At 49.8% G+C, this 21,261-nt stretch overlaps 1 protein-coding gene across 1 annotated transcript in view; it reads left to right on the forward strand.

The window, feature by feature from the left end:
* Positions 1-20,101, forward strand: part of TBX5 (T-box transcription factor 5) — a 41,908-nt gene extending 21,807 nt beyond the window's left edge. Inside the window, exons 7-8 of the mRNA XM_032431553.1 lie at positions 10,356-10,582; positions 19,477-20,101. Of these exons, the coding sequence (XP_032287444.1) occupies positions 10,356-10,582; positions 19,477-20,051 (802 nt within the window). The 3' untranslated portion in view covers positions 20,052-20,101. The remainder of the gene's footprint in view (positions 1-10,355; positions 10,583-19,476) is intronic.
* The last annotated feature ends 1,160 nt before the right edge of the window (positions 20,102-21,261 follow it).

Raw genomic sequence — 21,261 nt, forward strand, 5'->3', positions numbered from 1 at the left:
AGGGGCTGCAAGCTAGGCCACCCTTTGTGTGCGATGGTAAATCTGGGACCGCCAAAGACCACTTACCCTGTTCCTCCACAGCCCGCTAAAGGGACCTGGAAGGGCAGGCGACCTCAGTCCTGAGGTCTGAGATTCAGAGTGCCCTGAATCTCATCCAGGTGCAATCCGCTAACCCTCGCTCGGTAATGCTCGTCAGTACTACTGATGGTAAAAAGACCAGCCATTGCTTGTCGCCACTGTATGCAAGGTGAAGCAAGAGGTAACAGCAAAGCACTTTTATTTTGTTCATGGTTTGTGGGTCAGGAACTCGGAAAGGGCTCATCTGGGCCATTCCTGCCTGCCTTCAGGTGTTGGCTGGGGCGGCAGTAGCCGAAGGCCCCAGGCCGGACGTCCGGTTTGGCTCACTGCCGTACCCCGCAGCCGATGCTGGCTTTCGGCTGGGATCTCAGCGGGGCTGTCCCCTGGAGCATGTGCATCAGGCCTGGCCAACATGGCAGACCCTGGGGAGTCAGACTCCTTCCGTGGCTGCTGGCTGCCCCCAAGACAACCGGGAAGAAGCCACGAGACTCTGTTTACCAGGCCTTGAAAAATGTAGTATTCCTTCTGCTGCTTTCTGTTGGTTGAACGGGACTCACTAAGGGGGGGGGGGGACAGTTCCAGGGGCAGGGATCCCTCCTCTAGACAGAAGGAGAGTCAAAGAGTGTGTCCCCGTGTTTTAACACCGCCCCCACATGCGTGGAAGCACTTGGCCCGGCATCGGGCCCAGACTGATGCCAGGTTGATGTCAGGCGTTGAGACGGGGTCCGTGCCCTCGGGAAGCCAAAGGCCAGGTTGACGTGCCCAGGGCCGCGCAGCTAGTCAGGGTGCAGAGGCCTGGCTGTGAGCTTGGTTTCTTCAGGATGGAGAGAATCACCTGCCTCTGAGCTATTTTTACTGCCCTCCATCTTCTTCCTCCAGGGCTGGGTTTCTTAATCAGGGTTCCTTTTGAAAATCCAATGAAAGCCAGGGACTGTCTGAAAAACTCACTAGATATAAATAGACAAAAATTTCAAACCATTTTAAGGGACTCAGGGGTCTGGGGCCCCTAAAAGGTTAAAAACGTTCCATCAGCACCTTCCCTCCTCCTCCAGGCCTGGCTTCCTGATTTTAAATGAACGTTCAGCTCCTTAACCTCAAATGGTCACTTTTCAAACGGTTTAGCACTCTTGTATTCCCATGCTTGTGGTTAAAGGTAATCGGAATGCCTGGTTAATGAGGAGTGATTTCCAAGACAACATTCTGGAGATGGCATTAACTCTCTACTTCTTGCCATACTTTTGGCTAGCCACACGGCTGCCCCCAGAGAAGTGTGAATTTATGGAAAACAAGAGGGGGTTTTGTTTGGGAAGCCAAGCCAGCCTAAGTTGTGAAATTGAGGTTTGTCTCAAGGGGTCCCACCTTGGCTCATGGTTGTCCGTTGAGGATACGGATATTGAGAACATGCCCCCTAGCCCCCCACCCCCACCCCGAACTTTTCCTGTTCATCTGAAGCACTGTCCTCACCTCTCCTCCCCCACCCTCTGCCCCAGCATACCTGCTCTTCAGGGACAGTGTCTGTGGGCATCTCACTCATTCATGTTTAAGCAGTGTTTCTCAGACTTTTGGCAGACATTGAAATTACCTGGGCGTGGGGGGAGCTTGTTAAGAAAAGCAGATTTCTGGGTTTCATACTCAGAGGTTCTGAATCGGTGGCTCTAGGGAGGGCTCAGAAACTGCCCTTTGACAGGTTTTCTGATGGAGGGGTCCCCTGCTTGCACCTGGGTAATCCCTTGTCTCTGCAGAACGAGCAAGGGCATTCAGGTAAATGTGTGAAACAGATCTGGAAATAGATCCCATGTGCTGGACTGTTTTATAAAAAATAACCCTTTGCTCTAAATGCTTAACTTTGGCTGAACATGAGAAGTACCTGCAGTGCTCCCCTAATGTTTTATTATGAAAGATGTAAGACATATAGAAAACATGGAAGAAATGTACACTGCTTAGGTTCTGCAGTTAATATTTTGCTATATATTTACCCTATTCCATCCACCCATCCATCCATCCATCCATCCATCCATCTACCATCTATCAATCCATCCATCCACCATCCATCTATTCATCCACTGACCCATCCATCCATTTGTCCATCCAGCCAGACATTTACCAATCCATCCATCCATCTTATTTTTTTTAAGCATTTCATACTGAGTGGCAGACATGAGTACATTTCACTCCTCTATACTTCTGTATGCATATCATTAAGATTCAATTTTTGCTCACGAATCTCTGTTTTAGGTAAAATTACATACAGTGGAATGCACAAATCTTAAGTGCACAATTCACTTTTTGACAAATACACATTCGTATGAAACCCAAGCCCCCGTGGTAATATAGAACATTCCCTCACCCCAGACATTTCCCTCATGCCCCACCCCAGTTAATTCCACCTCCCTACCAGACGCAATCCATATTTTGACTTTTTTTTTTTTACTATAAATTAGTTTTGTCTGTTCAGAATTTTGTGTAAATGGATTCTTACGGCGAGTTCTCTTTCACATAGGCTTCTTTCTCCTGGGGAGCTTTAAAAACTTCTCAAGTCCAGGCTGCACCACAGAACAATGGCATCAGACTCTTGAGGTGGGAGTGGGCTAAGGAGTCAGTATTTTTTCTTTTTTTTTTTTTTAAGATTTTATTTATTTGTTTATTTAAAGAGCGGGGAGCCCGATGTTGGGCTCAATCCCACAACCCCGAGATCATGACCCAAGCTGAAATTAAGAGTTGGATGCCCAACTCACTGAGCCACCCAGGTGCCTTGGTATTTTTTTTCTTTGCAGAATTTTTTTTCTTTTTTAAATTGAAGTATAATTAACATACAGCGTTCTATTAGTTTCAGGGGTACAGTATTATGATTCAACACTTCTATACGTTGCTCAGTGCTCATCAAAATACTTACATGCTTAACCCCTTTCACCGACTTCACAGGAGTCAGCCTTTTTTTCTTTAATTCCCCAGATGAATGCACTCTACTGTCAAGCTTGAAACCCACTCGTGTCTCTCTGCCCGTCCCCACCCTCAGCCCTGTATCTCAGCTACCCCATCCCAGTAAGTCTCACATTAGAAGCTTGTTTCCCTGGAGACCCACTCCCTCATAGATGTTTGTGCTTGTTTTGAGGGGGAGAGACAGATTTTTATATTAGCATGCAGGCCGCTTAGCATTCTTGCAGGAGTGTTTGCTTTTGGGTGACTTCGCCAAGGTCATCATTTGAGCTAAAGGTCACCAGGAGCTGCTTGACTTCCCTCTGTGTGACCGACGAGCCCCCAGGGGATGCCTCTCAGAACCAAGGCCTCAAGACCATCCCCTTCAGTATAGGAAACAGTTTGAGAAAGGTCTGTTAAGTCCGGGCCTTTCCAGTCTTCTGGCTTCCAGAAAGACCCAGGCTGAACCTCGGAAAGGCCTCTCCACCTTCCCGTCCTCCCTCCAAAATCATGAAAACAGAAACAAAACAAAACAAAAAAAACTACTAAGACAAAGCATGGTTAAACTTGTTAAAATTGCTAGTTTTAGGAGACGGCAGCAAAATGTCGAGTTTCTGTCTGTAGCTTCCCACCCCAGCTCTTGTTTTGGGGGCTCACAACAAGGATGTGTGACGTGGACCTTGTGCTTCGCATTCTGTGAGTGAAGAGACTGAAGCAAATGCTGGCCTCCTCTGTGGTCCATGCAACTACCCAGGGCTTTCTCCGTGATTCTGGAACTGCCCCCGTAGTGTCGCTAGAAAGCTTTTTTGGAACCGCAGACTGCTTTTGAGTAGGTGATACGAGTACGGACCTCTCCCTAGAAAAATCAACAAGTTCTACTAAATATCTGATATTTCGGGGGAGAGGGAGGGGAGTTCATAGGCCATTCGGAGCCATTGCAAGGTAAGAACTTCTGCTTCAGAATAGAATCCTGTGCGATTTGTAAGCTGGTGTATATCGAGCCGTGTGTCCCAAATATATGCTAAGCCTTTCCCTGCGTCGTACTATTTTACAATCCCGAGAGGCAGTGAGGCTTATTATTCCCATTTTACAGACAGAAGAGTGAGGCTCAGAAAAAGGTGGAACCTAGCCAGCTCCACTGTGGCCAGGTTTGAGGCCGAGTACAGAAGTGAGGCATGTCCACACAGCCCCAACCCCACACGACCACCCTGAGAGTAAATTACCTAGAGATTTAACAAGGGAGCCCCGGGGTTCTCAAACCAAAGTTGCCGTAAGTGGGGGGTGCTCAAGGCCGGAGAGGGAGACGTCTCGGCATTTCTTGGTGCCCCCCGAATCCTACGGCCTTGGTGGGATCAGCGCGGGGAAAGGTGTGTGGCTTCTCTGTGTGCCCTGTTCTCAGCATGCCCTTCCCCAGCTTTGCTGGCTGGTGTGAACGGAGTGCTAGAAGGACCGTAAAGCACTTCGTAGACGAGGAGGAGGCAGCGATGATGATTTGCCTCGCGCTCAGTCCTGCCCGGGCGGTCCTGCACGTTAGATCAGAACAGTGTCCCCCCAGAGCTGTTCATAAGTGAGAGCTCTTGTGGGATGGTGGGGCCGCTTTCTGAATTTCCATCGCAGAGCAGGGTGCTGGCCAGAGGAGGACCTCGCTCCCGGGAGACCGGGGATCCTGCAGTCCTAGCCTTGCCCCGGCGCGCTGCTCCCTCCGGTCCTTTGAGAAGGGCTGCCCACACTTGAGTGAGCCCCCCCCCATCCAGCACCCCAGCGCCCCTGCCACCTGTCCTGTGAAAAGACCAATTCAGTTGGCCGCAGTGAGAAACGTTCTCGGGGGCGTTCGTTAGCTGGCGGGCTACAGATGCAGTTTGGCCGCGGGTTTGTGTTCCCTTGTAACGTTTTACAACCCAGACCCCGCGACAATGGCATCATTCACTGCACTCGCTCACGTGGAACAGAACGTGAGAGGGGGCCCGAGCCGGGAGGGAGCTGGTCTGCGGGCTCCGAAACCCGCGGCAGAGCCGAGGTGCTGGGGGCCCCCCGCCCCCCGGCTAGCGTCGGCGGGGATGCGGCCAATGGCAGAGAGCGCAGCGCCGTTGGACATTTGGTGTAGTAAAGGTTGCTCAAACAGTAGGACGGACAGATGGACCAGTAGAACTTGACATTGCCCCATGCAGCCCGGGGCCAGCTTTCAGCACCAGGCGGCCTTCTAGAGGCCAGTTGGTGTGAAGTTGAAATTCACTGGCAAGAGCTTGGGAATAGCATGACCCAGGGCCAAGCGCGACTCTATCCTCTTCTTAGCTGTGCAGTCTGCGGCCAGGTGCTTAACCTCTCTGAGCCTCAATGTCTTTACCTCTAAAGTGTATCTAATCATACTAGTGGAGTGGGCTTGTTGCCTGGATCAAAGGAGGGAACGCAGTCAGTCGACCGGTAGAGTGGCTGGGGCGTTAAGAGGCCCCAAAGAACAAGGTTGATGAGGAGTTGGAGGTGGGGGCGACGAGGATGAGGATCGGGCTGAGGAAAAAGCACTTTGTTGCTGCCCCTCTTCCCAGACACACAGGGGCTTTTCAACTTTTCCTTTGCTTCCTTTGTGCCCTGGATTCCTCACGGATGCTCTCGAGCTGCAGGGGAGGAGGGTCTGTCTTCCCACTGCAAGGACAGTCCACAGCGGGTCGTAGTGCCACGGATCGTGTTCCTTTGATCGGTGCATCGAGGAGCCCAGTAAAAATGCCCACAGCTTGTGTGATTGCGGTGTTTTCTTCCCTTTGCCTCTGTAATCCCACGCTGATGGAGAAGGCACTTCACGCTTGCACGCTGTCAGTCCACCTGTCAGTTGGACTTGGGGACGTAGATTGCAGGCACCAGGGGATGGGTTCATGATTGACGGTGGGGAGGATGTTTCAAGCGCCCTGGAGAAAAACAAGCTGCGAGGGACGAGTGGTTATTGGGATAATACGGCTTTTCCACTTCTGTGAGTGTTAGTAATCAAAAGCAGGATTTGGCCTTTCTAGAGAGTAATTTTGCAATTTGGCAGCGCTGGAAGGGAGAATTCCATGGAATCCATTGATACATTCTCTTGTAAAATCCCTCAGCCAACTTTTTCTTTTGGGGGGAGGAGTTGTTTTCTTTAATTAAAAAAAATAACCGTCCCCATTAAGAATATAAAACTAAAAAGAGATTTCCCCCTTCCTGTTGGAGCTCGGGCAGCTCCGTTCTTGAACTAAGCAGACCTAAATAGAATTGCCAGTGAGATTTGACAACTTTTATAATGTTTTATTATTATTATAATTTTCCTCCTCCTCCTCCTTTTTTTTTTTTTTTTTCCATTACGTAGCTGGAGCCGCAAAGAGAGGACTGTAAAGCTAACTTCATTCCTTTCAGACTTCTGGCCCCAGGGGGCGATTCCAAGTGGTGTGGCTGCTCAGGATGGCTCCAGCTTTGGTTTGGAGGTGGTACATGCCACAGGAAAGCTCGGCCAGGGGACCCCTGGGTGTTGTGAGGGCTCTGTAGCCTCATGGAAACTTGGCAGACACTCCGTGTCCCCTGCCTGGCTACTCTGACGTGCTTTCACATGACAAACAAAGTCAGGGGCCAGGGTGGAGATCGTTGCACCCCCGAGGGATGGGAGAAGCAGGAGAGGAATCTTGGGCCCTAAGCCCCCTGCTCCTCTAAAAGTATGTTGCATCCTAAAAATGGAAAGAAATAATGAGCCTGTCTAGGAATAGCGAGGGTATGGTTGGGTTAGAATCCTGGTTGTGTCTCTTTCTAGCTCTGTGACCACGGGCGAGTTGCTTGACCTCCCAAGGCCCTGGTGGCCTCATCCCGGAAAGTGGGGATAAAACCAGTACCTATTTCATAGGGTCACAGAAAGGATGGAAAGGCCAATGCAGCATCCTTCACGCTGTGTTAGATCTAGTGTTCTTGGTACCTGACCTGATTTAGGTGGACTCTTAAGCCATAAAAGAATAGTTGGTTTATGGCAAAAGTCACAACTAAGTTGGGGATTTACTGATAACGTATTTCTTCGAGGGAGGAGTTCTTAGCCTGTTTGGTGCCATGGGCCTCTCTGGTGGTCTGGTGAAACTTATGGGTCACACTTCTCAGGATAATATGATTAAATGCATCCTATCAAATGCGTAGATTGCAAAAAGAAAACCAGTTATCCTGAAACGTAGTTAACAGAATATTTTTAAACGGCAATACGGGATTACGTGCACTTTATAAATGTCTTTTTTTTTTTTTTTTTTTATTTTTAAAGATTTTTTTTTTTTTTTTTATCTGAGAGAGAGAATGGGAGACAGAGAGCATGAGAGGGGGAGGATCAGAGGGAGAAGCAGACTCCCCGCTGAGCAGGGAGTCCGATGCGGGACTCGATCCCGGGACTCCAGGATCATGACCTGAGCCGAAGGCAGTTGCTTAACCAACTGAGCCACCCAGGCGCCCCGCACTTTATAAATGTCTTAAGTAACGGGATCTAGTAGCAGGTCTAAAAGGACTGTAATTTTGAAGCTGTGATAAGCACAAATGGTATCTTGAGGCATCTACAGCAGCTGCGGTGGAAATGAAATTATTTCATTTCTGTTGATGACAGTCGCTAGGGCTGCTAATACAACCGTGGCTTGTTGCCTACATTTGTAACAGAAAGGAATGCTAAATTTCAATTTAAGATTAATGAAAATAAAGACGTCATTTTACAAATCCAAATTTAGAACCTTAAGTTTCCCCCTGAGGAAAGGCCTCCCAAGTCAAGGAGACAGGCTTCCTCCTGAGAAATTCCGTGGGCTGAAAGCATGAGTCATTCTTGTGAAGGCATAACAGAAGTTTCTACTAAGTGCCAGGTATTTTCTAGGGCATATGGTGGGATCTTTTCAACAGTCTCGTGAGGCTCAGAGAGGTTAAGTGCCTCATCCAAGGCCACACAGCATTAGATGGCGGATCTTTTAGAGAACACATATCTTCCTGAATCCAACACCTTCATTCTTTCCACTACATCCAGATTCTTAAATATCTAAATAGAAATCAGGGTCCAGTGGGTTCTTCAGGGATAGGAAGGTATCGGGGCGCTCACGGTAGAACGGTGTGGTTTCTCCGCGTCATCTCTGTGTTTTCCTCATCTCACAGACGGGGAAACTAAGGCTTAGTGAGGCGACCTGCTTTATCTGAGCTCACAGAGTTAGCAAGGACATTGGCCTGGGTGTGCTAAAGGCTGTGGGGGGCGGTGGAGGGACTCGTTTCTGGGGACTTTATGAAGACTGGGCATTTCCCGGAAGTAGCAGCTTTTCTGCACTTCCCGGGTGACTTGGGATCAGATTCAAATCCGGTTCTCCCCCTCCCACCTGCAAGTAGTCTTCTTGGGAGAAGCATGGGGAGGGCTTTGAATATCTTCGTCTTCATCTCTATTTTGCTTTTCATCCAAGCAGCACTTCCACTTTGCACAAAATAGTAAGTGCCCTAAAAGTTTTCCCATATCCCCGGCTCCTGAAGGGAGCCCTGGTAATTATCTCATAAGTTAGATGATGTTCTGTGTCCTACTACCTTGGTTCATCTCGCACGGCTTTCTGCATCCATGTGTGGATAGTCTCCATATTCTTTTTGAAGCCTGTGTAATATTCCATTCTCATCTCTGCCAAAATTTACTTAACCATTCATGAGGGCATTTAGGCTGTTTCTCGTTTTTTCCCTGTTATAAACAGTGCTGCAGAGAGAAGCTTCATGCTTATGTCTTTGCACACCAACTTGAACAACTTTTTCTTTTTTAAGATTTTATGTATTTGAGATAGAGAGAGGGCATGAGTGGGGGAGGGGCAATGGGAGAGGGAGAAGCAGGCTTCCCACTGAGCAGGGAGCCCGATGCGGGGCTCGATCCCAGGACCCTGGGATCATGACCCGAGCTGAAGGCAGACGTTTAACTGGCTGAGCCACCCAGGTGCCCCTGACTTGAACAACTTCTTAGAAAAACGCATAGTAATTGGATTGCTGCATCTACGTTATTGTACGTTTTTAAGAAAAGGGATGCTATCCAGTTGCCTTCCAGAAAGGATGCGCTGGATCACCCCTCCACCAGCCTGTGCAGTGTAATTGTGATTCTCCTGCCCATAGTTTCCTCTCCCCACCCCAAACATTGGCAGCCCCCTCCCCTGCATGGGATGAGCACGTGTTCCAGGCCAGACCATTCTCTTCTTAAGCTTCTCTCAATTCTTCCTTTGATCTTAGAGCCACCCCTCCTCCCAGCTCCTCTGCAGACTCCCACTCTGACCCTCCCCACCCACCTGGCTTCCTGTGGGGCTCCTGGGGCTGCTGAGCACACCTCCCTCCTTCCCAGGGGAGGTTTCAGTTGAAGTCCCCAGGCTATCGTGAGGAAGAGAGCGGGAATACTGGTATGAAAGCTGAAGGCAAGGGCGTGTGGATGGTGTATCCTAAGAGGGTGAGGAACCACATTTTGAGCCCTTGGGAGGATGCTATTCATAGGATGTCACTGGATTTTATTCTGCTTGCTTCACTCGTGTGACCATTGAAGCTCCGAAGGGCACACAGTCTGTAAGTGATGGGGATGGGATGTGAATCTGGATCTGCCTAATTTTAGACCCCATGCTCTGTGCTCGGTTTCCTTTATCCTTGCTCTTCCTTCTCCCTTCCTTCCTCTCTTTCCCTCTCTTTCTCTCTCCTACTCTCTCAAAACAATGGCAATAATGATGATGCTTGCCATTTGCGGAGCACTTGCTATGTTCAGTTTTTCACACGTGTTAGTTCATTTCTTCTCTCAGCAATATTTGAACTGGGAATTTTTACTAGCCAGGCATGGAGGATAAGTTAAATATTGTCAGTGGTGACAAGTACACCCGCTCAAAAGGAAATTCGAAGGCATAGGCAGCAAACGACCCAGATTAGGGTAGCTGAAGATCATACCTGACTATCCTAGGTGGTCAGCAACTTCTTTACTAATGTTGGACCAAGACCTCAGCCCTGTTTTAAAGATGGAAACCCAGAAGTTCAGTCTAAGTGACTGCTTCACTCTTCTAGCTTTTGAATTAGGGAATTCAGAGACATATACATGAGGTTGAAATATTTCAAAATGCCATGTGAAGAGGGGTTCCTCGTGGGGGATGCTCATTTAATTTTTGGCATACACATAGAACTATTCATAAACCTACTTGCCTAATGTATAAGGCATGAAAAGTTAATGCGTGGATATATGTGTCTGTGGTGTTTGAAGCACTTGGGTATAATTGGATCACTGTGCTCATCAAAGACTCCTTTTTTTCTTATTCTGTGACTCATTTCTGGTGGATTCTTTGACCCTGTGGTTCAGCCAGTGGGGGGATCTGTATCGGGGCACTGATCAATATTATTTCCCATCTTCTCTCTTTCAGTAAAGAATATCCTGTGGTTCCCAGGAGCACAGTAAGACAAAAAGTAGCCTCCAACCACAGTCCTTTCAGCAGTGAGCCTCGAGCTCTCTCTGCCTCATCCAACTTGGGGTCCCAGTACCAGTGCGAGAATGGTGTGTCCGGCCCCTCCCAGGACCTCCTGCCCCCGCCCAACCCATACCCACTGCCCCAGGAGCACGGTCAGATTTACCATTGCACCAAGAGGAAAGGTGAGTGTGATGACCCTTTTCTGTTTTTCCTTCCTTTCCTTGGGGGAAAAAAAAGTACACACAGCTACATTTATTTATTTAAAAAATGTAAGCAATATAAAAATACATGGAAATTATAAGAAATTCAAACCATATCAGTAAAAGGGAAGGATCTCCTTTGATACATCTCCTCCAGTTCTGGCCCCTTCCTTGGGGAAAACTTATTTGAACTGTCCGGTCCTATTTAATTCATTTACACATGTGTGTGCACGCACACCATGTGTGCAGAGACACATAAAAATAGTTTTGTTTTTACTTTTAACAGTTGATATTATACTGTCTGTATTTTGCAACTTGCCTTTCTTAAGCTCGGGAATACGTTGTAGATGATCTTTTCATGAACCTAGAGCTGCCTTGTGCTTTTTAGCTGCTGAAGAGAAAATATGGCCTCAAAAGGGTGAAGCAGAATTTATTTTTCACTCCCACGAGTGGCCAAGGTGGCTGCTTCTAGCATTTGTGGTTGTATTGCAAGCCAGGCTGCAGAGAGCCTTCTTGTAGTTGGATGTGCTTTGGTTCATGTGCTAGGGTTTCTCTTGGGTGGGTGGATACTGAGCTCTTCTCTCATTCCAGATCAAAATCAAAAAAAAAGAAAGGGAAAGAAAAAGAAAATCACAACTGATCTTCTCTCCTTTGCATTTTGTCTTTAAATCTAGTTTAAATTCTGTCTGAGACCCTTCATTGTCTTCTTTGCCAAATGAGAAATGGGTGACTTTTCCTAAGTCATCTGAGTTGAGGGCTGTAATACAAAAGGAAATTTCTGGTGGCACATTTTTTGAGCCAGAGTCGAAGCGGATGTGGTTGAGTTCAGCTTAATAGAACGGTCGCTTGTGTGAACGGCAGACCGGCAAGGTGGGGACAGCATGGGCGACAGGGCCAGACGACACAGGCTTGAGTCTCAACTCTACCACCAGCTTCTTGTGTGACCTCAGCAGGTGTCCTGGCCTCTCTATGCCTCAGTTTCTCACCTTGTAAACGGTGCTTGAGATCCGCAGAGCATCTGATACTCAGTAAGCACCCAGCAGGTGTTAGGTCTGATTGTGTGAGTGGCAGGTACGGCTCCAGGGAGAGCATCCACAGAGGAAGGGAAGGCTGCTTATCTGGGTGAAGTTTCGAGAAAGCAGATATGGGGGGGCAGGGACCACGTACAATTGGGATGAATCCCACCTTTGCCATTTGCAGATTTTTATGATTGGGGCAAGTTCCTTAACTGCTCTAAGCCTTATTTTTTCTAATCTGTAGATTTGGTCTCATGATCAGACCTGTCCCATAGGCGTGGTGTGATGATCTCATGAAAGTGTGCTTGCCATATTTAGCACAAGGTTGACCCAAGAAGCAGTCACTGGTTTGCTCCAGCAGGCCCAGATCTTAGTCTTTGAGAGGGGTCTCTCATACCTCCCAGCCTCAGTGGCCAACTCGATACCTTTAGAAGTCCAGTGCCCTGTGTCTGGAACAACTACTTCTTCTTCTTCCTCCTCCTCTCCCTCCTCCTCTCCCTCCTCTTCCTCCTCCTCTTCTTCCTCCTCCTCCTCCTCCTTCTTCTTCTTTTTCTTCTCATTCTTCTCCTTCATCTTCTTCTTCCTTTAAATCAGGTCACTAACAAGAACTGATGGGAAATGGATGCTTTGGCAGTCTTCTCTGAGCTGAGGTTACTCAAGGAAAGTAACACAGTTTGACTCTTTGACATTACCGATCTCACGTCTTGAAGGAGAGAAGGGCTGTCATTGGTTCAAGCCTGGGGCTGGGGAGCTGCCCTGGGCGAGGCTAAGTTTCCAGACTTAACCTGAAGCCCATCCAAGCTCCTTGGATCTTGAAGTCCTGAACAATAATATCACCGCAACGGGCCCCCTGGCCCGGCTCCCAGCATGTCCACTGCCGCCTGGGCTGGAGACCAGATGCCTGCAAACATGTCAGCCTCTTCAGGCACGAGCAGGGTTTAAGCATGTCCCTTGGGGTACAGTACTGCATGAGGATTCGGATCTCTGTCCTGTTGAAGGCGAGCCTCGCCTAGGTTCTACGCCATGGCCTTTTGACAACACTATTACGTATGCGCTGTTATTCACTCACTTTACAAACAGGGAAACTGAGGCTCAGAAAGGTAAAATCATGTGCTCGTGGTTCCCGAAGGTGGGAATTTGAACCCATGCCTGGTCTGCAGGCTCTGCTTGAGCTCCGAGTCACCCTGTAGACGGTCCCCATTACCTTTGCTTATCAGCCATAATCTCAGAATGCCACTTTTCACTAGAGATCGGCCTGGAGACTGAGTCAAACGTACTGATGAAGAGCTCACCAGGTTTGAATTAGGGAGTTCTGTCGATTAAATTAATGCCAGGCCAAAAGAAGGGGAGGAAGAAGTTAAAAAGAATCCAGGTACTTTTTTAGATTCAGTATCTACAGCATTATCCTTGTAAAGGCTTTTCTCCTGGAGGGTGGTGTGAGAAGGCTTTGAAGGCAAGGGGATGAAGTCTTCCGATGATGTGAGCAGATGACCCGCAACAGGGTATTTGGCGGGATCCTCAGGTGAGCTCAGGGTCGACTTGAGGTGGCCACTGGGGAAGCCGGACTTGGTGGCCAGTCTGCCGCAGGACATCCCAGCAGCTGATGCTTTCCAGCAGCATGGCAACGGGCAAGCTGCTTGCTTTCTCAGCCTCAACTCCCTTTTCTGCAAAATGAGGATTACAGTAGCACCTCCCCCGTAGGGTCGTGATGAGATGGAACGAGAGGGTTCATGTGAAGCGCCCGGAAGAGTACCCCACACATCTAAGTGCTCGATGCGTGTTAGCTGGCCACCGCTCTGCACTTAGGAAGCTCACGGCTGCAAGTGGGTCAGATGTGTAATTATATACGGTGATACGACTGCTTGATTAAAACGGTGATCTGATGCTGTGAAGGAGATAGGAAACATGCCGATGCGTATGTATGATGCAGGGTGTGATTCAGGAGCTGGGGGATCAGGGGGAGTTTAAGCCAAGGTCTGCAGAGCGGAAGCTGGAAGGAGAAAGAGGGGAGATGGCCGGGGATCCAGGCAGAGAGAAGGGTATGGGTGCAGCCCCTCAGAAACTGGGGAGCCAGCCCCTGCTGGGGAGCAAACACAGGGCCACTGTGGCTGGAACACAGTGAGGGGAGGGGGAGGCAGATGAGCTACGGAGAAAGGCAGGAACCAGCACGCTGCCAGCCCTTGTAAGCCATTTTAAGGACTTTAGATTTTTTTAAAAAAGATTATTTGTTTATTTATGAGAGAAAGAGAGAAAGCATGCACATGAGCAGGGGGAGGAGCAGAGGGAGAAGGACAAGCCGACGCCATGCTGAGCAGGGAGCCTGATGAGGGGCTCGATCCCAGGGCCCTGAGATCATGACCTGAGCCCAAACCAAGAATCAGAGGCTCAAACGACTGAGCCACCCAGGCACCCCAGGACTTTAGATTTTATCCTGACCCCAACAGGCAGCCATCGGAGGGGTTTTGACCCACGAGGGATGTGATGAGGTTTCTGTTTTGAAGCAGCTGTTTTGCTGTGTTGGGGGGTAGGGGGTGGGGGGATGAGGATTGGCTCCAAAGCTCTGCCGAGAGGCTATTGCAGGCCCTGAGGCGGGAAATGACAGTGCTCACCCTGGCTGCCGGCACAAGATCTGAAGGTGTGGGTACAGTCAGGCCCCAGGGACCCGTTGTCGATAGATAACAAGGTGAAGAATGACTCCCTTTCCACAGATGCAGAAACTGAGGCTCAGGGAGATTGAGTGATTGGTCCAGCATCACCCGGCTTGTGAGTGGTCCCACCCCAAGTTCACGCCACGGTCCGTGCATTCGGGCTGCAGGGGGCGTGCACCCTGCAGGACCCCTTTCACCTTGCCACAAACCTCTGCCCTTCTCACCTCCCTCCACCCCCAAAAGGGCGCTCCCGGGGACAGGGAGCATTCCAGCCGAGCTCTGTCTGTCCCGCGTGCCGACAAAAAGCAATTCATCATCAGCCTCCATTGTAAGGTGATAAGGAATCAGCAAGGTTTCCTTCCAGTTTGGGATTCCCGTGAAGTGATAGCTCCGGGGGTGGTTCCCCCCCCCCCCCCCCCCCGCGGCCCCTGGCTGCCCCACTATCTGACTTCCCCTCATTGTCTGTCTCCTTTCCAACGAGCCCAGGAGGCAGGCCCAACGAAATGTCAAAGGGCCAGGCAGGCCAGAGGGTTTCTTGTGTTTGGACCCAGCTGTCTCCAAACTATCTCTCCCCGTGGATGGAGCCGAAAGAGCCAGGAAGGTCTTTTATCAATGCCACTCAATCAAATCCAGGACCCCGGGGCCTGGGAGAGCACTTGTCTGTCTTTCTTTCCCCCTCCCACCCTGATAACCGCCCCCCTCCCCAACCTTAGAAACCAGAGGCAACCCAAATAAAGATTTGAGTAAAGCCATCTACTGCCCTGGCTATTCAAAGGGAAGTCAGAGGTGGGGCGGGGGGAGGAAGAGAATACAGTAAAGGGTTCTGTGGGTTGCATTTTGTCCATGCTGTGTGCTTTTTAGACCAATTTCACACTGCTTCCTTCACTGGACCTTCCTTCCAGCCCCTGAGCCGGGCTTGGGGGCAGTGGTGCCCTCCATCCCCATTTTGCAGGGCATAACAGGGGACTAGGAGGTTGGATTGGCTTCCCAAGGTCGTGTGGCTGGTGAGTGGCAGATCCGGGATGCGTTCGTGAAATAAATATTTGTTGAGCATTTACTTTGTACCGGGCGCTGTCCCTTGTACGTGGGATAAGGGGACAGCAAGGGGGCGAAGGTCCCTCTTTTTTCCGAAATTTGTATTCTCCTTGGGGAGACAGATAATAAGCAAATAAATAAATGTCATGATTTTCAGATGGTGATTCAGTGAGGATTGGACCCGAGTCTTTTGATTCCCAACTGAGAATCTTCTCACAATACTGATTCAGTCTGTCCCACTTTGAGCTAAGAGCTAACATTATGGGGACACACACACACACCATCCATCCATCTGTCCATCCATCCATCCATCCATCCATTCACCAGGTCAAGGTTACCATCTTTTCATCTTTTCTGGACACAGTGAGTTTCACAAAAGCCAAAAAGGCTTAGGCTGTCCCATCCATCCATCCATCCATCCACCCACCAGGTCAAGGTTACCATCTTCTCATCTTTTCTGGACACGAAAGCTGAAAGACTTAGGCTGTCTGTCAGAAAGAGCACTGTGTTGTGAGTCAGAAAGCCTGAATCATACTTCCACTTCTGACTTGCTGAAGGTCACTCAGCCCAGGAGTGGCGGTTCACCCAGATCTTTCATCCGAATAAACCCAATCAGCAAGAGAAATGACCCATTTGGAAATAGTGACAATATTTGCTTAATGGGATGAGCAATTTAAAAGCAGCCTTGTGAATTTTCCTGCTCTGGGATCCACCCAGACACCTTCAAGCATTGGACAGCCTCCACACAGCCATCCATCCAATCTTCTAAGAGGGAAAAAAGAGGAGACCCGTGTTACTTGGACAGATAAGATTTGAACACTTTATTATCATCTCCATTCCTGCAAGGAATCTAAGCATTATCCCCCTACATAGTCAAGAACTGAGATTGGGATATGGTGCAGTGGCCCATGCAAGGTCACATAGGCAGGGAGAGTCAGAGACATGCTCTAAAATCTGTGCTCTAGAAAGGTCGTTAAAGCCATTTATCCAGAATCAGAAACCACTAGAAAAATGCAAGGTGCCGGGATATTTCGCAGTGCTATGTGGTGATCAGTGCTCAGAATCAGGAAGAGCTTTCCTGTTATTCAAGAGACTCAGTTGGGTTCAGGACAGGTGGAATATAATTGACCGCTCTTACTACTCACCTTTCTGAAACTGAGCTCTGGACCCATCTCATGGAAGACATGATGCTTGACTCCCTATTCCCCAGCCGTGGAAGGGAAACACGACTTGGCTGGGAAAGAGATCTTTGCTGTTGACCAATTATCAGGCTCCCAATAAAGAGAAAGAAACCAAACCATGGCCAAAACAAACATAGGGATTATATCCCAACCATTGATCACCACCGACCTGAAATTTGGATCTGTGCTTTGGAATTTCTTTACAATGTGATGAGGTCCAAAGAGGAATTTGAGAACGCCCGGGACCCGCTTTCATGAATAAGCCAGTCTTTTGCTTTTCTTAGGACTCTGCATCAGATCTTCGGGTTATTAAAGACTGGAATGTGTAATTTTACGATTTTCCAAAATGTGCTCCGGCCTTTTTCATATTATTCTTCCTTTTTTTGCTTGTAACAAATCTGGAAGGGGATCAGAAACTCGGGAATGGTTAGTTTGCCTTGTTTTTTTTCTCTTGCCAAGGGTACCCTGCAGCTGTACTCTTGATTATTGAAAAGGGGAACGCCCTGGTTAAATGGAAAACCCAAAGATTATGATTCTAGCAATAATGGAAACATTCAGATTTATGGATCTGGGGCAGGGGGTGGGGGGTGGGGAGGTGGGTGGGTTAGAAGGAAGCATGGAGGCACGAGGGAACCGAGGGAGGAGGTGGGGAGGACAGAAAAGGTTGAGTGTAGCAATGTCTTCAAGACACCAAAGACAAATGCCCCATTGAAAGGTGGAAAAAGTGGCCACGGGCTCATCTGGATGTCTTCAAACATCTGGATGGTTGGCGTGATGTAGATAAAGCACCTGGAAGAGAGGCCGCATTTTGGCTTTTATTTTGGACAAATGTTTGGGCGTCCTATGGGGCCCAGATGTGTCCCAGAAAGAGTCTAGCTAAAAATAAATGTGCTTGCTGGGAGGTGGGTCCAGTCCCAGCATAGATGCGTTTAGATGGGGCAGAGTTTTACCCGCCTATGGGTGTTACTCAGGGTGTGATACCCATGGAAGCATTCGGTGGAACCCAAACCCAAGCTCTCCTACTCGAGTTGGGGAGCTGTTTTAAAATCCTGTGCAAAAACCAAAGGACTCCCTGTGGGGTGAAGCTTTATATGCAAGGACCACCTCCCGTTCACCGAGCGTCAGCCTCCCACTGTCACTGCTCAGGGTGGGATGGAGAGCCCCCCCCCCCACCTCCAAAGGGCACTGAGCAGGACCCTGGCTATTTATTGACCGCTCTAGGCCCCGCACTTGGCACTTGGTCGTGGCTCAGCACATCTCTGTTGGATGACTAGGTGAGTGGCATTCGCTGTGAGAAATCGAGAGAGCTGGAAGCAAGGTGTGGTTGGCAAGGAAGCCAGACGTGGCTTCGATTCCAGCCCGTGCTCCTTCCCAGTTCCGTGACCTTGGGAAGGTCACTTCTCTGAGTTCAGTTTCTGCCCCTTGACAGGCGCAAGAGGGGCCACCTGGAGGAATTACTGTGAGACCAGGGAAAGGTCGCTTAGTAGGTGCTCAATACCTAATCACGATGATCTCCTCCCATTATTTAGTTCCATGTCCTGCCCCCAGGCCACTGACCATCACAGCAGGTGCAGGGATGCCCCAGTGTTTCCTTTTTCTTCACACCCCCCAACGACAGACACTTTTTCTTAACATGTATTGATTCGAAAGAGATTGGAAGATGAGGACAGAAAAATCTCCAGGTTGGCGGATAAAATCCCAGCGAAGGAATGAATCTGTGTTGAGGTTTACACCTTGATCGAAACTCTCAAGCATTGCTTCCCCGAAGGAAACACCTGGAGGTGTGTTAATCTGTGTTAGGTCTGCTGAGAGACTGACTGGTGGTGTTTCCCTTGCAACAAGAGCTGCTCTTGATGACAGGTATCAGGAGATTTACGTGCTTGATTTATTGAATTCTTAGCGGCCAGGTGAGGTAAGTATTACTAACTCTGCTTTAGACAAGCTGAGCGTGGGTCTCAGGGCGGCCAGCCCTGCTCCTGGCACACAGATAGGAAGTAGGAGAACCAGATTGAAACTCAGATACGTCTACACTTCTTAACTTGGGGTCCGGATTTTAGGGGCTCCCTGAGCTCCCGAAAGTTCGTGCAAAGCTAAGCACACAGGCAGTTTTCAAAACGTTGTGTTTCGGTGTGTGTTTCTAGGAGAGAGCCCAGCGCTTGTGACTGTTCCTAAAGGAGGCAGTGACCCCAAAGTAGTTACGGGAGACCCTCTTTCAGAGACAGAATGATCTCCAAGGCCCCACGCTGGGGGCTAGCTGGTGTCTGGGGGGAAGGGAAGTGACTTTTTCAATAAGGAAACGGTGACCCGTTAAGTTGTACCGACTCTAACAGATACTAACTGGGACTTGCCGACAGAGGCGTCGGGGAAGGATCTGGGGATTCACCCGAGCTCCCGTCCATCTGTGTACTTGTCCATCTGTCCTTCTGTCTGTTGCACAGATACTCAGTACGTGCCTCTCTGGGTAGTGTGGTCCTGAAGAGCAGAGACTTGTAATTCGATTACTTGAATTCTAACCCACCGCGCTCCACTGTTTAGCTGCAGACTTCGGGCGGGTTGCTTGACCTCTCTCTGGGCTTCCGTTTTGTGATCTGCAAAATGGGGATCCTCGCAGAGCCCACCCCATGGGGTTGCTGAGCAGGCTGCATGGGGTCCCTTTCCGGAGAGCGCTCGGAACAGCCCCCGGCGGAGTAAATGCCGTTTGTGTGCGTTCATACTGTTATCGTGGACGGTCTTATTATTATTCTGGTTCCCAGGTTCTGGATTCTGGGGAATACCGCGGTGGGTAGCGCAGACAATGTCCCGCCTTTGTGGAACGTACACGCTGAGCTCAGAGGGGTCAAAGTCTGTGCTCCGGGCCTCCACCAGTACTGTCCCCACTTCTCGTGATCAGAGTGGAGGCTGGCGCTCAGAGTCCCCCAGACGGGATCCTTGAGTCCTGTGGCCGCGTCCGCCTCCAGTTCCCGGCCTCACTGGTCTCTGTCCTCCTGTCTCCGCAGATGAAGAATGTTCCACCGCGGACCATCCCTACAAGAAGCCCTACATGGAGACGTCGCCCAGTGAGGAGGACCCTTTCTACCGCTCCGGCTACCCCCAGCAGCAGGGCCTGAGCGCCTCCTACAGGACAGAGTCGGCCCAGCGGCAGGCCTGCATGTACGCCAGCGCCGGGCCGCCCAGCGAGCCGGTGCCCAGCCTGGAGGACATCAGCTGCAACACGTGGCCCAGCATGCCTTCCTACAGCAGCTGCACGGTTACCACGGTGCAGCCCATGGACAGGCTCCCCTACCAGCACTTCTCGGCCCACTTCACCTCGGGGCCCCTGGTCCCCCGGCTGGCTGGAATGGCCAACCACGGCTCCCCGCAGCTCGGAGAGGGAATGTTCCAGCACCAGACCTCCGTGGCCCACCAGCCTGTGGTCAGGCAGTGTGGGCCTCAGACTGGCCTGCAGTCCCCCGGCGGCCTGCAGCCGTCCGAGTTCCTCTATTCTCACGGCGTGCCGCGGACCCTGTCCCCGCACCAGTATCACTCGGTGCACGGCGTGGGCATGGTGCCAGAGTGGAGTGAGAACAGCTAAAGTGAGGCCTGCTTCTTCACAGACGGTTGCTAGAGAGAGAGAGAGAGAGAGAGAGGGAGAGCGGGAGAGAGGGAGAGAGACAGTAGCAGAGAGAACCCCACGGACGGCATTTTTCATTTCAGTGTTCACGTCTACACTCCAGAGCCCTGGGCGCTGATCTAATCGGCCGCTTGAAACCACAATTCAAAAAATGTGACTTTGTTGTTCTGTCTCAAAACCAACCGAGAAAAGAGGAGCCCCCACCCCCCACGACCACCGCACTCGTCGGCCGGCCATGTTCACACCACCTCCAGATGTCCTCGGTGATTCCTTCTTTTGGTCTCCAGAAAGCCTTGCCTTACCGAGTGTTTTAGCCGAATGGCGTAGATGGAGTCTTCCCTGTCTTGGTGTTAATGTTGACATTGTTATATAATAAATAATAATATATTTTTTTTCTTTCAATTTTCTTAATGGGACCCAGTCCCTTATTTTGGGGGAGGTCTGAGGCAAGTGTGTTTCAAAATATGTACTTGTGGGGTTCCCCCCCAGATATACCACCCCTGAAACCTAAATTTGCCACCCTGCACTTGACTAAGAAATGACCTACCTCTGCCATGTGATGTTCCTGAAAAAGTTCCCTAGGTCCCAGCTTTTGTCCGATTTTTCCTCTCTTGCCCATCATCACAGAGCCCAGTGTGGCCCTCTCCTTATAACGCTGGCCTCCATCTGGCCTCCTATCTCCCTCTGCCCTCCCATCTTCCCAGCTCTGTGTCTTTCCAGCCGTCTGTCGCTAAAACGTGGCCTATGGCTTCCCGACCGGAAAGCTTGCTTTGAAAAACTTGAAAAGCCCTGGTTTACATGTGGGCAGAACTGTGATAAAGCAAGGAGCAAGCTCTGTGCTGACAAGCATTGCAAAAAGGCCAAAGTAAATATTGGTCCTGATAAAACACAAAGCCAGCCCCAAGCTTCCAAACCTCCATCACCGACGACCCGCCCCGGATGCCAAGCAGAACCCACTGTTCCTACAGAAGGGGTCCGACGTGCTCGCCGATTGGTTCTCTCCAAAGAAATCACACCGACACCAGATGCCGACACAAAACTGCGGTTATTGAAAGCAGAAAACAGTATTAAAAAAAATAAATAAGCGTGTAAGTAAAATGTTATTGCAGGGTTCTTCAGATGTAATATTTTACTGGTACTATTTATTTATAAATAGGAGTTCTAATTAAGT

The sequence above is a fragment of the Phoca vitulina genome, unplaced genomic scaffold, assembly GCF_004348235.1.
Source record: "Phoca vitulina isolate PV1807 unplaced genomic scaffold, GSC_HSeal_1.0 scaffold46, whole genome shotgun sequence".
NCBI lineage: Eukaryota > Metazoa > Chordata > Mammalia > Carnivora > Phocidae > Phoca > Phoca vitulina.